The following is a 20,674-nucleotide window of genomic DNA, read 5'->3' on the forward strand; positions in this document are numbered from 1 at the left end:
AACTTCACAATTTTGTTCCATTAAAGGGTTTATTATCAAGTCCAATATCAAATGTCAGAATGTAATTTAAAACTAAAGTTCTGAGTGTGACAAAGCATGGTAGTGCTATCCATGCTCCTAAGAGTATAATTGGAGATTTCAGAATACTTTTGGAAATAATTTTTTCAAATAGGCAGAATTCATGCTACTCCCAGCAGAAATTAGACTTGCTCACAATATTTTATAAGCTCAGCATTTTAGGTGTCCCTATTTTTACCCCTTTTCTGTTGCCTTTTGCTAAAGTTTAGAGCTAAAAATTGGTTATCCAGAGTATTGTTATTAAAGATGCTAAGAGGTTATCTAGACTTTTTTTTTTTATTAACGTTATCTCTTAAAAAAAAAAACTAATTCAAACATTTGGATTGATTTGTTTATGAATGAGTTTGATGTTTAACTATTTAACTATTTGGGTGTTTAAAAGTCCTTTTATAGAGATTAACAAAAGAGGTTGTTGTCTTATTTCTATGGAATCTTTGTTTTTGGAGCTGAGATATTTAAACATAAGTGACATGTTATGCATTTACACATTCTTATGACTGTCACTTCTAAATACGAAGAATAGGTCAGACAAACTCTATCACAGACATTTAAATCGCCCCATATGTGCATCCTTACAATGAGGGGGAGCAAACTGTAACCCAGGACAAACGGAGAAAGATGACTGAACTTGTTTGGTGAATTATGTGGGATGTAGTGATTTTTTCAAAGACCTAATTATTATTTGGGAAATCCTATTGACCTCAGTTTCCCATTTCCCCCCTTCCAGCATGTCTTTTAATTAGATTCCAGGGAAACCAATGTATATATTCCCAAACCATCCTTTGTATTACAAGTTACAGTCAAGGCACAATGGAATGTAAAAGTCACAAGGCAACCAAGTATGGGGTCAAGAGAACTTCAAGAATGTGCCATATCAAAACAATGTATTTATTTAACTCTCCTTCAAAGTGTTTTCGGAGAAGGCAATGGCAAGCCACTCCAGTACTCTTGCCTAGAAAATCCCAGGGATGGAGAAGCCTGGTAGGCTACAGTCCATGGAGTCGCTAAGGGTCGGACACGACTGAGCGACTTCACTTTCCCTTTTCACTTTTACACATTGGAGAAGAAAATGGCAACCCACTCCATTGTTCTTGCCTGGAGAATCTCAGGGACGGGGGAGCCTGGTGGGCTTCTGTCTATGGGGTCACACAGAGTTGGACATGACTGAAGTGACTTAGCAGCAGCAGCAGCAGCAAAGTGTGTTGGCATCATTCTTATTATAGATCCAGTCATCTTATTGTATAACAATCATTTCAGTGAACTATATCCAAATACTAATAGAGCCATCTGCTTCAAATGTACTTGGGACTAACTTTTAAAATTCTGCATGTATGTTGCATTAAAGAGTTTATCATCAAACTCACTGGCAAACCTAAACAGTGTGTTAAAAAGCAAAGACATCACTTTGCTGACAAAGGTCTGTATGGTTAAGTCTATAGCCTTTCCAGTGGTCACCTACTGTTGTGAGAGCTGGATCATAAAGAAGGCAGAGCACCGAAGAATTGATGCTTTCGAACTGTGGTGCTGGACAAGACTGTTGAGAGTCCCTTGAACAGCAAGGAGATCAAACCAGTCGATCTTAAAGGAAATCAACCCTGAATACTCATTGGAAGGACTGATGCTAAAGTCAAAGCTCCAATACTTTGGCCACCTGATGGGAAGAGCTGACTCATTGGAAAAGACTCTGATGCTGGGAAAGATTGAAGGCAGAAGGAGAAGAGGGTGACAGAGAATGAGATGGTTGGATGGTATCACCAACAGAATGGACATGAATTTGGACAAACTCTGGGAAATGGTGAGGGACGGGGAAGCCTGGCGTGCTGCAGTCCATGGGGTCAAAAAGAGTCAGACATGACTTAGCAACTGAACAACAACAATCAAATTCACTACCAAATGCTGATGCTAAACTTAGGACTCAACTTCTCAATGTCACAAAATAGAATAGTCCTATCAGCGTTGTCATTCAAGAATTTTCAATCCATAGGGTCACACAGAGTCGGACACGACTGAAGTGACTTAGCAGCAGCAGCAGCAGTCTAACTTCAGATTAATTTTAACTCACAATAAAGGTCTGAGTCATTTTAGGCAGCTCATAAATATAGCTATTTTGAGAAATCACATTTGATTGCTTATAAATCATAACCCAGCTATCAGAAAAAATCATAAATGATATTTATGTGTTAAATTTTGTTTAGAACCCCCGCATGGTAATCGAGAACCTCTTCAGGAAGGAAAAGGGAAGAAAAGTGAAACTTCACTCAAAAGAAAAGGTACAGATTAAGATAAATATGATTAGATATAATTCTGTATTTTACAACTCTCAGTGAAAATAGTGATATTTATGTAGTAATGTACATTAGGTAGTAATGTACATTTCAGGCATTTGTAAATCATAAACCCTTGCCAAAGAAAACCTCAGTCTTTCTGTAGCCTGGCTCTTAGCAAAGGTCCTGCTGAGGAAAGTGATGCTTGTGAGGAATAATTTAGAGAATATGCAAGAGTACTGGAGTGGGGTGCCATTGCCTTCTCTGATATCTAAGATACAGAATATTCAATCATCATAGATATTATAAGTGTTATCCTTGGGCTAAGTTATGCCATCAGAAAACTACATGCTGAACCATATTTTCTTGGAAAGCTTCCATGAAATTGCTTTCACTGATAAGTTCTTTGATATAAAGTCCTCAACACAACAGCAGTGGAGATGAAACTTTCATTATACTAATAATAACCTGGTATTTCATTTTCTGAAGGGAGAGTATGCCCATTACATCATTCAGTGGCCTCTGTGTAAAATCATAGGTGGGAAATTTCATTCAGAAGAAAGGGACTGGAAAATTTTTCTTCCTCTACATGGCTAAATAATTAGTACCTCTAAATGATAACACTGCCTTTTCTATATTGGCTGTCTAGAAATTCAGAACCAAATTAGTGTCTAAGATTTTAGTTTCTTAGCAAGGACCTATATCCTGGAGTCTGCTTCCTAATTCCTCTCCTTGCTTTGACCTTCTAATTTAGATTGTATTTTTCCTAATCTAGTTTCATTTATTTTCTATCTTAACTGTTTCTGTGAAGTAAGGGGGATAAAATTTTGTAAATAATTGATAGTTGGCAGAAGAAATGCCAGGCTTTTAAAAGCGTATTAGTTACATTGTATGTTGAAGCCATTGAGCTTCCCAGGTGGCACAGTGATAAAGAATCCTCCTGCCAACTCAGGAGACACAGGTTCGATCCCTGGGTTGGGAAGATCCCGTGGAAAAGAAAATGGCAACCCGCTCCAGTATTCTTACCTGGGAAATACCATGGACAAGAGAAGCCTGGTGGACTACAGTCCTTGGGGTTGCAAAAGAGTCAATCATGACTTAGTGATTAAACAACAATAGTGTTAAAGCTGCTACATGCGTGCCTGCTCAGTCTAAGTTGTGTCTGACTCTTTGCAACTCCAACAGGCTTAAAGAATTCCATGGAATTTCTCAGGCAAGACTACTAGAGTGTGTTACCATTTTCTTCTTCAGGGAGTCTTCTCAGCCTAGGGATCAAACCCACATCTCCTGCATTGGCAGGTGAATTCTTTACCACTGAGCCACCAGGAAAGCCCTGGAGCTGCTACAGCAACAAATTAAAGATTGAAATGTAGTTATGGACACATGCAGTTGACTTCTGCAGAGTATATGCTCAGGGGGTTGTCATGAAGTATGTACCACTGCTTAATTTTTCGTTACAGATTGCCAGTGCAATAGCAGCCCAGAAATGTGCAATGTTCACAAAATGAAGGGCTTAAAAGGATCTCTATTTTGGCATTCGAAAATGCATACCCATGATTCTCAAAGAATCTCACACTTTTCTGATTATATAACCTGAGAGGTTTATGTAACTAGTCATTGTTGAGTTAACATTAGTGAGATTAAAAACTTAGCTAGAGTTTTGGCTATAATTTATGATATGCTTTCTCTCACCTGTTTACAAATAGAATAGTTTTCACGTTTACATTATGAATCCCTTACGTTCTCATTGTGATCAGCAAAAGCAAATAAAGGATCTGCACAGAATCATCAAAAATAGAAATCAAATATACTTATGCATCTTTGTGGTTTTTCAGTCACTCAGTCGTGTCCAAGTTTTTGTGATCCCAAGGACTGCAGCACACCAGGCTTCCCTGTCCTTCACTACCTCCCAGGGTTTGCTCAAACTCATGTCCATTGAGTCAGTGGTGCTATCTAACCATCTTATCCTCTGTCGTCCCCTTCTCTTCCTGCCCTCATTCTTTGCCAGCATCAGGGTCTTTTCCAATGAGTGGGCTCTTCACATTAAGTGGCCAAAGTATTGGAGCCTTAGCTTCAGCATCAGTCCTTCCAATGAATATTCAGGTCTGATTTCCTTTAGGATGGACTGGTTGGATCTCCTTGCAGTCCAAGGGACTCTCAAGAGTCTTCTCCAGCACCACAATTTGAAAGCATCAATTTTTAGGTCGTCAGCCTTCCTGATGGTCTAACTCTCACATCCATACATGACTACTGGAAAAGCCGTGACCTTTGTCAGCTGTCGGTGAAGTGATGTCTCTGCTCTTTAATATGCTGTCTAGGTTTGTCATAACTTTCCTTCCAAGAAGCAAGAGTCTTTTAATTTCAAGGCTGCAGTCACCATCCACAGTCATCTTGGAGCCCAAGAAAATAAAATCTGTCACTGTTTCCACTTTTTTTCCTTCTATTTGCCATAAAGTGATAGGACCAGATGCCAGTATCCTAGTTTTTTGAATGTTGAGTTCTGAGCTAGCTTTTTCATTCTCCTCTTTCTCCCTCATCAAAAGATTCTTTAGCTCCTCTTTGCTTTCTGCCCTTAGAGTGGTATCATCTGCATATCTGAGGTTATTGATAATTCTCCTGGCAATCTTGATTCTAGCTTGTAATTCATCCAGCCTGGCATTTCGCATGATGTACTCTGCATTCAAGTTAAATAAGCAGGGTGACATTATACAACCTTGACATACTTCTTTCCCAATTTTGAATCAGTCCTTTGTTACATGTCTGGTTCTAACTGTTGCTTCTTTACCTGTATACAGGTTTCTCTGGAGACAGGTAAGGTGCTCTGGTTTTCACATCCCTTTAAGAATTTTCCACAGTTTGTTATGATCCACACAGTCAAAGGCTTTAGTGTAATCAATGAAGCAGTAGATGTTTTTCTGGAATTCCTTTGTTCTCTCTATGATCTAACAAGTGTTGGCAATTGACCTCTGGTTCCTCTGCCTTTTCTTTTTTTTGTTACATATACTGTTTTTATTTTTTATTTTTTTAAAATATTTTATTTTTTTATTTATTTTTTTTAATTAATTAATTTTTTATTGGAGGCGAATTATTTTACAATATTATATTGGTTGGTTTTGCCATACATTGACATGAATTCGCCCCGGGTTTACATAAGTTCCCCCTCCGAACCCCCCTCCCACCTCCTTCCTCCCTTTATCCTCCCTCTGGGTCATCCCCGCATGCCAGCCCCGAGCATCCTATAACATGCATTGACCCTGAACTAATGATTCATTTCACATATGACAACATACGTGTTTCAATGCCATTCTCCCAAATCATCCCACCCTCACCCTCTCCCACAGAGTCCCAAAGACTGATCTATACATCTGTGTCTCTTTTGCTGTCTCGTATACAGGGTTATCATTTGCATCTTTCTAAATTCCATATATATGCATTAGTATGCTGTATTGGTGTTTTTCTTTCTGGCTTACTTCACTCTGTATAATAGGCTCCAGTTTCATCCACCTCATTAGAACTGATTCAAATGTATTCTTAATGGCTGAATAATACTCCATTGTGTATATGTACCAAAGCTTACTTATCCATTCGTCTGCAGATGGACATCTAGGTTGCTTCCATGTCCTGGCTATTATAAACAGTGCTGCAGTGAACATTGGAGTACATGTGTCTCTTTCAATTCTGGTTTCCTCGGTGTGTATGCCCAGGAGTGCGATTGCTGGATCATATGGCAGTTCTATTTCCAGTTTTTTGAGGAATCTCCACACTGTTCTCCATAGTGGCTGTACTAGTTTGCATTCCCACCAACAGTGTAAGAGGGTTCCTTTCTCTCCACATCCTCTCCAGCATTTATTGCATGTAGACTTTTGGATAGCAGCCATTCTGACAGGTGTGAAATGGTATCTCATTGTGGTTTTGATTTGCATTTCTCTGATTATGAGGGATGTTGAGCATTTTTTCATGTGTTTGTTAGCCATCTGTATGTCTTCTTTGGAGAAATGTCTGTTTAGTTCTTTGGCCCATTTTTTGATTGGGTCATTTATTTTTCTGGAATTGAGCTGCAGGAGCTGCTTGTATATTTTGGAGATTAATCCTTTATCAGTTGCTTCATTTGCTATTATTTTCTCCCATTCTGAAGGCTGTCTTTTCACCTTGCTTATAGTTTCCTTTGCTGTGCAGAAGCTTTTGATTTTAATTAGGTCCCATTTGTTTATTTTTGCTTTTATTTCCAATATTCTGGGAGGTGGGTCATGGAGGATCCTGCTGTGATTTATGTCGGAGAGTGTTTTGCCTACGTTCTCCTCTAGGAGTTTTATAGTTTCTGGTCTTACATTTAGCTCTCTAATCCATTTTGAGTTTACAGCAAACATTATCCTCAATGGTGAAAAACTGAAAGCATTTCCCCTAAAGTCAGGAACAAGACAAGGGTGCCCACTCTCACCACTACTCTTCAACATAGTTCTGGAAGTTTTGGCCACAGCAATCAGAGCAGAAAAAGACATAAAAGGAATCCAAATTGGAAAAGAAGAAGTAAAACTTTCACTGTTCGCTGATGACATGATCCTCTACACAGAAAACCCTAGAGACTCTACCAGAAAACTACTAGAGCTAATCAATGATTACAGTAACGTTGCAGGATATAAAATCAACACACAGAAATCCCTTGCATTCCTATACACTAATAATGAGAAAATAGAAAGAGAAATTAAGGAAACTATTCCATTCACTGTTGCAACGAAAAGAATTAAATACTTAGGAATATATCTACCTAAGGAAACAAAAGACTTGTACATAGAAAACTATAAAACACTACTGAAAGCAATCAAAGAGGACACTAATAGATGGAGAAATATACCATGCTCATGGATTGGAAGAATAAATATTGTAAAAATGAGTATACTACCCAAAGTAATTTATACATTCAATGCAATCCGTATCAAGCTACCAACGATATTTTTCACAGAGCTAGAACAAATAATCTCACAATTTGTATGGAAATACAAAAAACCTTGAATAGCCAAAGCAATCTTGAGGAAGAAAAATGGAACTGGGGGAATTAACCTGCCGGACTTCAGGCTCTACTACAAAGCCACAGTCATCAAGACAGTATGGTACTGGCATAAAGACAGAAATATAGATCAATGGAACAAAATAGAAAGCCCAGAGATAAATCCACGCACCTATGGACACCTCATCTTTGACAAAGGAGGCAAGACTATAAAATGGAGAAAAGACAGTCTCTTTAACAAGTGGTGCTGGGAAAACTGGTCAGCCACTTGTAAAAGAATGAAACTAGAACACTTCCTCTGCCTTTTCTAAACTCAGCTTGTACATCTGGAAGTTCTCTGTTCATACTGCTGAAGCCTAGCTTGAAGGATCTTGAGCATTACCTTGCTAGTGTGTGAGATGAGCACAACTGTACAGTAGCTTGAACATTCTTTGATATTGCTCTTCTTTGGAATTAAAATGAAAACTTACCTTTTCCAGTCCTGTCCAAATCATCAAGTTAGACCTAATAATGCACATGCTTTGAGAACATCTTTAGGTAAAAGTATACTCAAACGAACCGTAAGCAAATACAACTTCACCCAGCAAAATATATATTCATTTAAATCATGTAGTTAGCTCAGTTTAAATAAATTCAAGAACTCTTTTTTTCTTTATTTTACTAGTCTGTTTCTATTTCCATAAACACAGTTTCTACTGTGTTGAATAATATTTGAAATAGATGAACTCTTGATCAAGATTTAGAAGTCTTTCTTCTATGTAGAAGTACTATTGTTTTGGCATGTATAACAGGATTTACTTCATTAAGATGAAGTCTTAGTAATTTTAATTCTTTATATTTTGAACTAATATCTTTGGGAGGTGAATACTATTAATTGGTTATCTGTTTACTTCACAAGCTATTTGATACCAATTAATTATATTGAAAGCATGGTTTGAGGAGCCACCTCCTTTTTCCTTCCTTCGAACTTATCCTTGTTTCCTGTTGTTGGCATCTTTGACTCACCTTTATTCTTCTCTGCATATTAGATCAATCCCTACCCTTCTCCCCGCTAATCTTGACACTGAAATGCCATTTGCAATTGTATTTATGGTATTCTTAAAGATTTGGGAGAATGACATTGAAACATGTATATTATCATATGTGAAACAAATCTCCAGTCCAGGTTCAATGCATGATACAGGATGCTCGGGGCTGGTGCACTGGGATGAACCAGAGGGATGGGATTGGGAGGAAGGTGGGAGGGGCGTTCAAGATGGGGAACACATGTACACCAGGGACAGATTCATGTCAATGTATGGCAAAACCAATACAATAATGTAAAGTAATTAGCCTCCAATTAAAATAAATAAATTTTTTTAAAAAAGAATTTATTATCTTCAACCATTTGCCATGGCCCTATTTTATTCCTTCATAAAATAAGGACTTTTCTACTCTGTGACCTTACCTAGGACATATTACATAAGGGCTAATTAAAGAGTTTTCCTTAATCAACCAATTTCAGAAAAATGCTGTGTTACATCAAGTTAAACTATATTTACTCTCCACAGAGATAGATGTTGATATAGATATGTATGTCATCTATCTCTAAGGCAGTGGGAGGCACACTATGTAATATCCCAAAACATTGTGACTGCAGAACTCTCTCGGAGGAGTATCCGCTGGGACTAAAAATGAAAGTGTTTGTTGCTCAGGTATATCTGCCTCTTTGAGGCCCCATGGACTGTAGCCCACCAAGCTCCTTTGTCCATAGGATTCTCCAGGCAAGAATACTGGAATGGGTTGCTATTTCCTTCACCAGGGGATCTTCCCAACCTAGGGACCGAACCTGGGTCTCCGATATTGCAGGCAGATTCTTTACCCTCTGAGCCACCAGGGAAGCCCCTGTTGGGACTAGAGTTTTATAAATAAATGCTTGGAAGTCGCGTCCTCTTTAATCCTGTCAGCCTGCCCATGTATTAGTACTGGGACTGTTCCAGTGCTAGCCTTCTGATTTAACTTATAGTTTAGGTGCTACCAAGCCACTTAGCCGTAAATATTTTGTCAATATTATAAAAATTAATGACATTTCATTGTAAGGATATGGAAGAACAGGAAAAAAAAAGATGAAAGTGAAATGGATTGAAATCCCAAGATCATCTATTAACACATTGGCTCTTTAAGTTCAGTCCTAGATCAGCAGCATCTGCATCACCTGGGAACTTTTTAGAAAAACAGATACTTGGTCCCACCCCAGACCTACTGAATCTGAAACTCCTGGAGGGGCCAAGCAATTTGTGTTTTAAAAAGCCCTGTGGGAATTCCGGTGCTCACTAAAGTTGAAGAACTGCCATGTTTATGCCAAAGACTTATTGCTCTATTTTAGCCATTGGAATATCAGAAACTTTCTGTTATTTCTAATATATTATGTATAATATGTCCTGGTTCCCAAAATGTTTAAGGTGGATTACAATTTAAAAAACAACATGTGTTTAACAATACTTTGAAACAGAAGTAAAAACTCCTAAGCTTTTCTAGGATTAATTTCTAAAATACCCTTTTTTAAACACCTGGGACCTTAAACAGGGAACAGTATATGTTACACATACTGTATGTACTACATACAAGATCTTAATAAATTTTAGAATAAATGCAAAACACGTTAGGTTTTATCTGAAAGTTGATGCCACATATTAGAAAGTTGATGATTAATTTACAATCGTGGTTCAGATGGAAAAATTCAACATTCTCCTTTTACAATATAATTCATAATAATAATAACAAACTACCTCTTGTGGAATGCCTATCCTATGCCAGGCACTATGCAAGATCATTTTTATGTATAATCTCACTAAATCCTCATAACCACCTGTGAAGTAGCAATGATCATTTCCCACTTCAAAGATGAGGAAATTGAGAGTCAAAGTAAATAAGATAATATTTTGTTAGGAATCATTTATCTGAGAGAAGGGAGAGTCAGAGCCTCTTCACACTTTGGTGAATGCAATCTACACTCCATATTAACTCTCCACAGTGTTCTCAGAAATTCCTTGGATTTTGCCTTAACACCATTATCTAATTTAAATGAATAGTATTATCTATACTCTATTATCTAGCCTTTCAATGAATTGATTTCTCAGACTGTAACTTTTAATAGATTTTTCACCACAGGCAGAAAAATTAAATTGTAACAATTATAATGCAATGTAAATAGAACAGTCTTAAAACCAATTTATGAGCCAAATAAATAGTATTAAAAGAACAACTCTAAAACTTGCAGATTTCTAAATATCAGCCTAATGAACACTTCTGAACATGATTTACATCAATAGACACTAAAGGCAATCATATACGATAGTCAAATGCATGGACCCTGGAGGCAGCCTGTCTGGACTGAGATTCTAGCTCTCCCTGTTTACCATCTAAGTGGCATCCAAGTGACTAAGGGCAGACAACTTGACCTTAGCTTGTCTTAGTTCCCTTGTGTGTAAAATGAGGTCGTAAAAGTACTTCCCTGTGGCTATTGCAGGGAATAAGTAAATATACAAAAAAACCAGGATCCAGCTCAGAGTACATGGGACTAAATAAACGTGGGATATAATTGTTGCTTCCAGATCAGGTTATTAAAGACTGTGGGCAGAAAGGAGACTCCTTTGCAAAGTTGACTTAAGGAGTTCCCAGTGTTTATCACTGATTATAATTATACTAAAATCAGGTCCTATAAGTGATCCCAAATCACCAGTCCTCATTACTTTATAGTAGTCTACATTCCACATCTCCAGCTCCACACAATATGCCAGCAAATCTGGAAAATTCAGCAGCGGCCACAAGACCAGTGGTCCGTTTTCATTTGAATCCCAAAGAAAGGCAATGCCAAAGAATGTTCGAACTACCACACAGTTGCACTCATCTCACACACTAGCAAAGTAATGCTGAAAATTCTTCAAACCAGGCTTCAACAGTATGTGAAATGTGAACTTCCAGATGTTCAAGCTGGATTTAGAAAAGGCAGAGGAACCAGAGATCAAATTGCCAACATCTGCTGGATCATCGAAAAAGCAAGAGAGTTCCAGAAAAACATGTCTTTCTGCTTTATTGACTATGCCAAAGCATTTGACTGTGTGGAAAATTCTGAAAGAGATGGGAATACCAGACCACCTGACCTGCCTCCTGAGAAATCTGTATGCAGGTCAAGAAACAACAGTTAGAACTGGACATGGAACAACAGACTGGTTTCAAGTCGGGAAAGGAGTACGTCAAGGCTGTATATTGTCACCCAGCTTATTTAACTTATATGCAGAGTACATCATGAAGAACACTGGGCTGGAGGAAGCACAAAGTGGAATCAAGATTGCTGGGAGAATTATCAATAACCTCAGATATGCAGATGACACCACCCTTATGGCAGAAAGCGAAGAACTAAAGAACCTCTTGATGAAAGTGAAAGAAGAGAGTGAAAAAGTTGGCTTAAAGCTCCACATTCAGAAAACTAAGATCATGGCATCTGGTCCCATCACGTCATGGGAAACAGATGGGGAAACAGTGGAAACAGTGAGAGACTTTATTTTGGGGGGGACTCCAAAATCACTGCACATGGTAACTATGGCCATGAAATTAAAAGACGCTTGCTGCTTGGAAGAAAAGCTATAACCAACCTAGACAGCCTATTAAAAAGCAGAGACATTTCTTTGCCAACAAAGGTCCATCTAGTCAAGGCTATGGTTTTTCCAGTAGTTATGTGTAGATGTGAGAGCTGTACTATAAAGAAAGCTAAGTGCCAAAGAATTGATGCTTTTGAACTGTGGTGTTGGAGAAGACTCTTGAGAGTCCCTTGGACTGCAAGGAGATCCAACTAGTCCATCCTAAAGGAGATCAGTCCTGGGTGTTCATTGGAAGGACTGATGCTGAAGCTGAAACTCCAATACTTTGGCCACCTGATACGAAAAACCAATTCATTGGGAAAGACCCTGATGCCGAGAAAGAGTGAAGGCAGGAGGAGAAAGGGGATGACAGAAGATGAGATGGTTGGATGGCATCACTGACTCAATGGACATGAGTTTGAGTAAGCTCCAGGAGTTGATGATAGACAGGGAAGCCTGGTGTGCTACAGTCCATGGGGTCTCAAAGAGTCGACACGACTGAGCAATTAAACTGAAATGAACTGAGCTCCACATGAGTAACAACATGAATTCTAGGACACCATGGAGAGAAAACTCTTCCAAAATAGCTTCTCAGTCGTGATTTAGAGAATAAGCTGGTTCGTGTTCCATATCTGGCTCCTTACCTAACACTGACGCCCTTCTCTTCCTGGCCACATTGCTTCAGAGCTAAAATTTTCGTTTATCCAAGGCATCCTGAGTCTCCACTTTAGTTGCCAGCGTTTGCAGCCCAGGCAACTATTAGCATTATCTGTTAACAATGAAATGTTTTCTTGCTGAAGCAAAACAATATGGAAGCTGTCACTGTTAACCAATCTTCTAGTTTCTACCCAGTGAGGTTCTTAATTAAATCAGATTCTATTAGGGCATGTTTTAAGACTGAAAGGTAATAAAAATGCCTTTCTTTAAAAAAAAAAAATCAGACTTTTTACATCTTATCCTCCTTCCTACAATCTTAACTCATTGAATAGTGCCAACTTAATGTGAAAGTGTTCCAGTTTTCTTAAATTCCTTTCTTCAATTGATGGAGTTTTTTTCTTACCTTTCCTGAGCTCCTAGTATGTTATCATTGCTCAAATCTGTTGCTCTGCTGTTTCAACTTTGACTGTTTATTCACAGATAAGATCATTAAATAAATCCCATGTTCACATTATAAAATTTTGTTTTTCTATTATACCTCATTTTATCTATTTGCTCTCACTCCATGGGCTTCTGCATGATACAGTTAGAGTCTAATAACTGGACTAAAAACTGCTAAAATCTACCTTTACTATGTGCTAAGAACAGATTGCCCTTCAAACTTTCCATGCAAGAAGAATGGCTACCCTGAGGACTCAATAATTCAACTTCCAATGAAAGCAAACATCTTAGAAATGGAAATCTTCACATGGTCACATGAGTAATACTTTGAAAGGACTGCCTTTTGTAAATTTGAGATGCTGATAGATTTTGTTCAAATGTGATATCTATTTTCACTCTCTATGCCAATAGATACATTTTAATTCATTCACATCTTTTCCTCTTAGCATTTTGATTGTTTAAAACAATTAGATAAAATTTGAATAAGATCAAAGCACAGTGGTTCAAAAATACTTCCTGGCTTTCTTAGTTTTCACTGAATGATCATGATATGTAAGAAAAGAAGAAAAAGAAACTCATTCCAATCTCATAGTTACAAAGTTATCCTTAGAAATTCTCTTTAGAGAAACTCATCTTAAAGTAGTAGTGTTATCACATATTTTACCAGAAACTCAGATCAAGGAATACAAAAATTATCATATAGAAAAATTTCTCAAATTATGAACATTTTTGGTTGTTACCTGAATAAAGATGTTCTTAAATTTTTCTAATTTAAAATAAAATCTAGATACAACTTTAAACTTGTAGATAGCAGTACTGTTTTTAGCACTGAACTGTCCACAGTACATAATTGACAATTTCTCCTCTACTTATATCCATATATTTTTAACTAGTATAAAAATGGAAGATGTATTTACTTTCCTAAACAGCATATCATTAAATAATATTCACTAAAGAAATATATTTTGGGGAAAGAAAGTGCTGCAAATTCTATAGGCATCTATAAACTGCGTCTAAACTCTTAACAACGAATCAGAAAGTAACTGAATGAATTCCTAAATTGTAACTTTGAACCTTTAAGGAGATATGGGTGCTTTCTGAGTTAAGATAGTTTCATCAGTCACAAGATCTTTCAGACCACATGGGAACCACTTCACTGGACTGAATTCCCCCTTGATGTTCTCAGAGAGCGCTTGCCCTTTCTGGATTCTGAGCTGAAATGAGGCCTCTCTGCTCCTCCAACCTCCTTTTCTTCCTCCTTCTCTTTCTTCCCCTCTCTTTCCCTTCTCACTCTTACTCTCCCCTCTCCTCCCCTCCCCTCTCCTCCCCTCTCCCCACCACCTTATGCCTTAATTCAGCCAGGCATTTGGCACAGAGGTTGCCTTCATCCATACAACCTGACTGTAGTAAGAAATATAGTTTTGCTAATCAGAAACCCTCTGTCTGATCCAGGGAATATGGAACTATTCAAGAGCTACAATACCCCTTCTTCTCGCCTCCACCCCTCTCTGACTCCAGCTGACTGGTAATAGCATCCTTTCTCCCGGCAATTTTTCCTGGATTTCAGTAAACAAGAGCACTGCTCCTGTTGTGACTACCCTGTTTCCTTTTCAGGGTGATGGTTCAATTTGCCAGTTTTTTGCAATAGTAAATTGCACTTTTCTCTGGAGTCTAAACTTTTTTAAAACCATGTGTTCGTTGTGGAAGCAAGGACAGAAATGAAAATGAAGTATCAAGTTGCTTTCCATAGCTAATTGGACAAGAGAAGTATACTATTGCTTTAAAAAAAAAAAAAACAACCTGCTGTTGGTATCATTGGTACATTTAGGGGTTGTTGAGAATAAGATTAATTTTTGATTTGATAAGGCTGCCCAAAGTGGCTTAAAGAGCAGTTAATGAATTGCCTGAAGCTCATGGCAATCATAAGTTTAATCCACCAGAATCTGTCCCCATCCATATCCTTGTAATGGCATGATTTAATATGCATGTTGAAGGTTCTCCTAGAGGAAAATCGCTAGGAGGGAAGATTCCACTCAAGAAATCACCTGCCGAGTCTACAGATGTTTCACCGGTCCCAGCAGTGCCAGCCCCATCGAAGCCCGGATCAGAAGAGTGGATGTATGTAAATGAACCAATTCCTGAGGTATGGCAGTTTAGACACAAACTAGTAGAATCTCTTCTTTCTCCTCTTTATAGTAAGATTCACATCATTATTTGCACCATCCAAAAGGACTTTCTTGGTTGATAATATATGTATTTATCAAAAAGCAGAGATGATCATTTGAGAATACTCAGTGAACCACATTCCATGTTTTTCTCTGCACCCTCGAGTTCCTGAGTCATGCTTTGAGCGGCTGGTGAGTGACGCAATCAGGAGAGTAAATGGTCTCCGTGAGGACCAATTTTCTCCCCAAGGATGAGCAGAGATGCAATTTTCTGGAAGGACAACTTCCTCAGAACACAGACCCAGCAAATTACAGCCCTCCAACCCAGCTCTCATGCCCACATCAGTGCTTTCATATGAAGTTTAACCCCTGAGTTTTTAGAAATAGAAGGAAAACTTTGAAGCTGACTCAACTCAAAAATGAGTAGGGAGCTGCCTGGCCTGACCTCCTTAATAAATGGGTACCCTAGTGACCAGCAAGGGGATGTCTAGCTGAGCCCTGAAACTTCATTTGGCTCTTCATTCTCTGACAGTTGCAAAGCACAGTTGTCACCTTGGCAAATTGGGCTGCTTTTTAAATGATTATTACCAGTTTTTACTGGAGTATAGTTGCTGTACAATGCTATATTATTTTCTGCTGTATAGCAAAGTGAATCAGCTATGTGTTTACATATATCCCCTCTTTTGGGGATTTCCTTCCCATTTAGGTCACCACAGAACACTGAGTAGATGAGCTGCTTTAATAGATAAGTCATCTTGGGAAAATCACACAGAATGGCCTTTGTTTTAAGACATTTTGAAAGATTTAGTCCCTGTCTTCTCAATTTCAGTCCTCCGTGGTTTTCGACTCTTATGAACTCTCAGCCCTGACAATCTGTGCCAAGACACTTGAGACCCAGTTATGAGTTGCAGTTATTATTGAGCATTCCTAGGGAAACATCTTTATCTCCCCAATTAAACAATAAACCTTTTGGAGGAGGGTAGAAGGATGTGAAATAATTCACTGCATTCAATACAGAGTCAAATACAGTGACAACTGTGTTAGAGATTCTTCATAGAGCTCTGAAGAGTTTTAGCGTTGATGGGGAGATTAGAACAGGAAATATTAGAAGATGAAAACTTTATATGATATCAGTATAGATGTGTATAATTAATATCACTCAGCCAAATAGTAGCTACTTTGAAAACTAAATATATTCAAAAACTGTCATAGAAGCGGTATGCAGAAGTGGTTGATGGAAAGGAGATAAATTAAAATGATATTATTGGGCAGGAGAGCCAAAAATAGTGAAATCTAATCCTTAACTCCAAACCTTGATGCCCTTGAGAGAAATAAATTCATAGAGGACAAGAGGGAACTAAAAGGAGTACAAAATAAACATTTACACTGAGATAAGACACAAGCGTCCCTTGTATTAGATCTTCTAGTCAGGATCCTGGCAGAAAGCAGATGATAATTTCAAGACAACTGAACAAAGGCTGATTTATATATGTATATAAAGAGTAGGATATGATTGAAGCGACACAGCACTTACACATATATATATAAGTGCTATGTCGTGCTATGCACTTCAATCATAAGTGCTGTGTCGCTTCAATCACATCCTACTCTTTTGTGACCTTATGGGTTGCTGCCCGCCAGGCTCCTCTGTCCGTGGAATTTTCCAAACAAGAATACTGGAGTGGCTTGCCATGCCCTACTCCAGGGGATCTTCCTGACCCAAGGATCGAACCCTCATAGCCTGCATCCCAGGTGGATTTTTTACCCATTGAGCCACCAGAAAGCCCATATATATGTTTGTGTGTGTGTATATATATGTGTGCGTGTGTGTGTGTGCATGTGAGTACATGTGTGTGTGTGTGTATGAAAGAAAAAGTGAAAGTCATGTCTGACTCTTTGCAACCCCATGGACTACACAGTCCATGGAATTCTGCAGGCCAGAATACTGGAGTGGGTAGCCATTCCCTTCTCCAGGGGATCTTCCCAACCCAAGGATCGAACCCAGGTCTCCCACATTGCAAGCGAATTCTTTACCAGCTGAGCCAACAGAGAAGCCCAAGAATTCTGGAGTGGGTACCCTGTCCCTTCTTCAGGGGATCTTCCTGACCCAGGAATTGAACTGGGGTTTCCTGCATTGCAGGTGGATTTTTTACCAACTGAGCTACCAGGGAAGGTCGTGTGTGTGTGTGTGTGTGTGTGTGTGTGTGTATTCAATAAATAAGGAAATCTACAAGAGTTAGATTGTTATCCCCAACGGGAGCTATTATTGCTCCTGAGCCTGAGAAGGTGAGTACAGGGAGTGCAGGTGAAGACCTCAAGAAGACCTGTGCACAGAGAGAACCACCTGCCAGGGACCATGGCCTTCCCAGAGGATGCAGTCCCCCGCAGCGACCAGCAGAGAGGAGCAGGGAAACACTTTACCAGACCTCATGTCCTTCCTGTTTTCATAGTCCCTGCCCGGGAGGAGGGAGGCAAGGGAGTTTCCTGAAGTAATTTACGTGAGTCGGCCTCCCAGGGCACCAAGAGGGTGAAGCGTGAAGGATAGGAAGTCAGTCTGTAGGGATGATGGAAGGATACACAGCCCAGACCTCTAGTAACCTAAGTGAAACCACGGAGAGTACTCCTTTTTCTGTGACCAGAAGTAGCCTAGAACCTGGAAACAAGGCAGGCCACATGCTCTACTCTACTCCTTTTCCACTCTAAGCTTCTCACATGTGAGCTGCAGAGCTTACCTGCAAACAGAGAGGAAAGACAGATGCCAAGTTAAAAAATCTGAGTTTCAAATAATCAATGAAACATATATATGTGCATTATCAATGAGATATATAATATATGTATATGTTCATCCTATACTTTATCAGGTAAACCTAGTTCCAGGCCTTCCAGGGACCCCAGATGTACTTCAGCAGGCATGTGGAAAGACACAGACGGAGAGTTATTGCTTCCACATCTGGCTCTTGCAGGTGGAGGCAGCAACCAAGTTCGAGGGGAAGCTGGGATCTTCCCCCTTTGCTAGCCACAAGGAAGGTGCAGAGAAAACCAAGGAGGCAGTGGAGTGAGGGGTCTTTGCTTTCTAGCTTCTCAAGCATGGAGGATACTTGCCTTGGCTACCCAATTTCCTATTATGCTTCAGTCAATGAAGAGAAGACTATTTAATTGGAAAGGATAGGTCTTAGCATCTAGTCACGGCACATAGCCTCAAGTCCCTAGACCCAGAAAAATCACATCCCAAAGAATTAAAGAAACTACAGATAAACATTATCAATAACTCACAGAAATCACAGAAGACACAATATCAGATGTGGGCAAAAGCCTAAATATTTAATTAAAGGCAGATGAGATTTAATAGCATGTATATGCAGGTCAGGAAGCAACAGTTAGAACTGGACATGGAACAACAGACTGGTTCCAAACAGGAAAAGGAGTACATCAAGGCTGTATATTGTCACCTGCTTATTTAACTTACATGCAGAGGACATCGTGAGGAACACTGGGCTGGAAGAAGCACAAGCTGGAATCAAGATTCCCGGGAGAAATATCAGTAACTTCAGATATACAGATGACACCACCCTTACGGCAGAAAGTAAAGAGGAACTAAAAAGCCTCTTGATGAAAGTGATAGGGGAGAGTGAAAAAGTTGGCTTAAAACTCAACATTCAGAAAACAAAGATCATGGAATCTGATCCCATCACTTCACGGGAAATAGATGGGGAAACAGTGGAAACAGTGTCAGACTTTATTTTTTGGGGCTCCAAAATCACTGCAGGTGGTGATTGCAGCCATGAAATTAAAAGACGCTTACTCCTTGGAAGGAAAGTTATGACCAACCTAGATAGCATATTAAAAAGCAGAGACATTACTTTGCCAACCAAGGTCCGTCTAGTCAAGGCTATGGTTTTTCCAGTGGTCATGTATGGATGTGAGAGTTGGACTGTGAAGAAAGCTGAGCGCCAAAGAATTGATGCTTTTGAACTGTGGTGTTGGAGAAGACTCTAGAGAGTCCCTTGGACTGCAAGGAGATCCAACCAGTCCATTCTAAAGGAGATCAGTCCTGGGTGTTCATTGGAAGGACTGATGCTAAAGCTGAAACTCCAATACTTTGGCCTCCTCATGTGATGAGTTGACTCACTGGAAAAGACTGATGCTGGGAGGGATTGGGGGCGGGAGGAGAAGGGGACGACCGAGAATGAGATGGCTGGATGGCATCATCGATTCAATGGACATGAGTTTGAGTGAACTCCAGGAGTTGGTGATGGACAGGGAGGCCTGGCGTGCTGCAATTCATGTGGTCGCAAAGAGTCGGACACAACTCAGTGACTGAACTGACTGACTGACACCAATATCAACGTTTGTTGAGTACCTGTTATTTGCAAATGCTAGGAATACAAAAATAAGCAAGTTTCATCCTGAATGACAGCCTACATCTCCTCTCTCACATCTTCAAATATTTAACAGGCTGTCACAGCAAAGACAGTATGAATGTAGCCTGTCCTCTGAAAGGCACAGCTAGGGCTTATAGGTAGAAACTACAGGAAGGCGAATAACACAGGAAGAACTTTCCACTAACACAAGTTGTGTGACCCTGGAGGGGGGTTGCTTTGAAATAAATGAGGTCCACAGGAAGATTGGATAATCTATCCCTGGATCTCTTGTCACTTCTCAGTTGGAGAGGAAATTAGCCCAAATGACCTCCAAGGTCCCTATTTGTGTGTTCCCTGACTAATAAATGCAGAGCCAATAAGGGAATAACTCCTACAGAAAGTTTGTACTAAATATAATATCTTCAATTTTGATGGTTGATTTGCCTCATTAAAGATAACATAAAAGAAACTTTCTGAGATTCATGGTGCACTTTACAGCAAATGTGAAACCTCAAGGGGGAATTCAGAGAAATAACTCATCAATCACTGAGACATGAGCCCTTAGATGTTCTCCAGCTTAGGCAAGATAAGATGTCTGTGATCATCCAATTCATTCGTTCAATAAATATTTCTTAAGTTCCTAATATGCCCCAGATGCTGTGCTAATTATAGGAAAAACTGTTCAGTGGTAAATAAGATAACCATTCTTCCTGGTTTTATGGGATTGCTGTTCTAGAAGTGAATATAGACAAATAACATAAGCAGTTACAACGAATGCCATCAGTTCTCTAAAGGGAGAAGTACAGGGTGCTCAAGTGGGACATCCAAACTTCAGAGGATGAAGGATGACCCTATACACTTGTGGGTTCAGGGAAGGATTTCTGGAAACAAACATGTCTGAGCTGAGACACTAAGAATGGTTTGAAATAGGAATTAGCTGGGGGAGGAGCCAGAATTTGCACAGAGATGCTTTAAGTAGCCTCAGTTGCATCTTTTTTAAATTATTTATTTGGCTGCACTGATTCTCAGTTGCTGCATGCTGGATCGTTTGGTTACCACATGTGAAATCTAGTTCCCTAACTAG

General features: G+C 39.2%; 1 protein-coding gene across 1 annotated transcript in view; it reads left to right on the top strand.

Moving 5' to 3' along the window:
• The window catches only part of SPEF2 (sperm flagellar and cilia associated 2), a 201,730-nt gene that overhangs the window by 98,886 nt on the left and 82,170 nt on the right, over window positions 1-20,674 (top strand). The window contains exons 19-20 of the mRNA XM_055422187.2: window positions 2,274-2,348; window positions 15,059-15,207. Coding sequence (XP_055278162.2) covers window positions 2,274-2,348; window positions 15,059-15,207 — 224 coding nt within the window. The remainder of the gene's footprint in view (window positions 1-2,273; window positions 2,349-15,058; window positions 15,208-20,674) is intronic.

This window comes from Moschus berezovskii, chromosome 18 (genome assembly GCF_049115385.1).
Source record: "Moschus berezovskii isolate FMDL1 chromosome 18, NW_MosBer_1.0, whole genome shotgun sequence".
Taxonomy (NCBI): Eukaryota; Metazoa; Chordata; class Mammalia; order Artiodactyla; family Moschidae; genus Moschus; species Moschus berezovskii.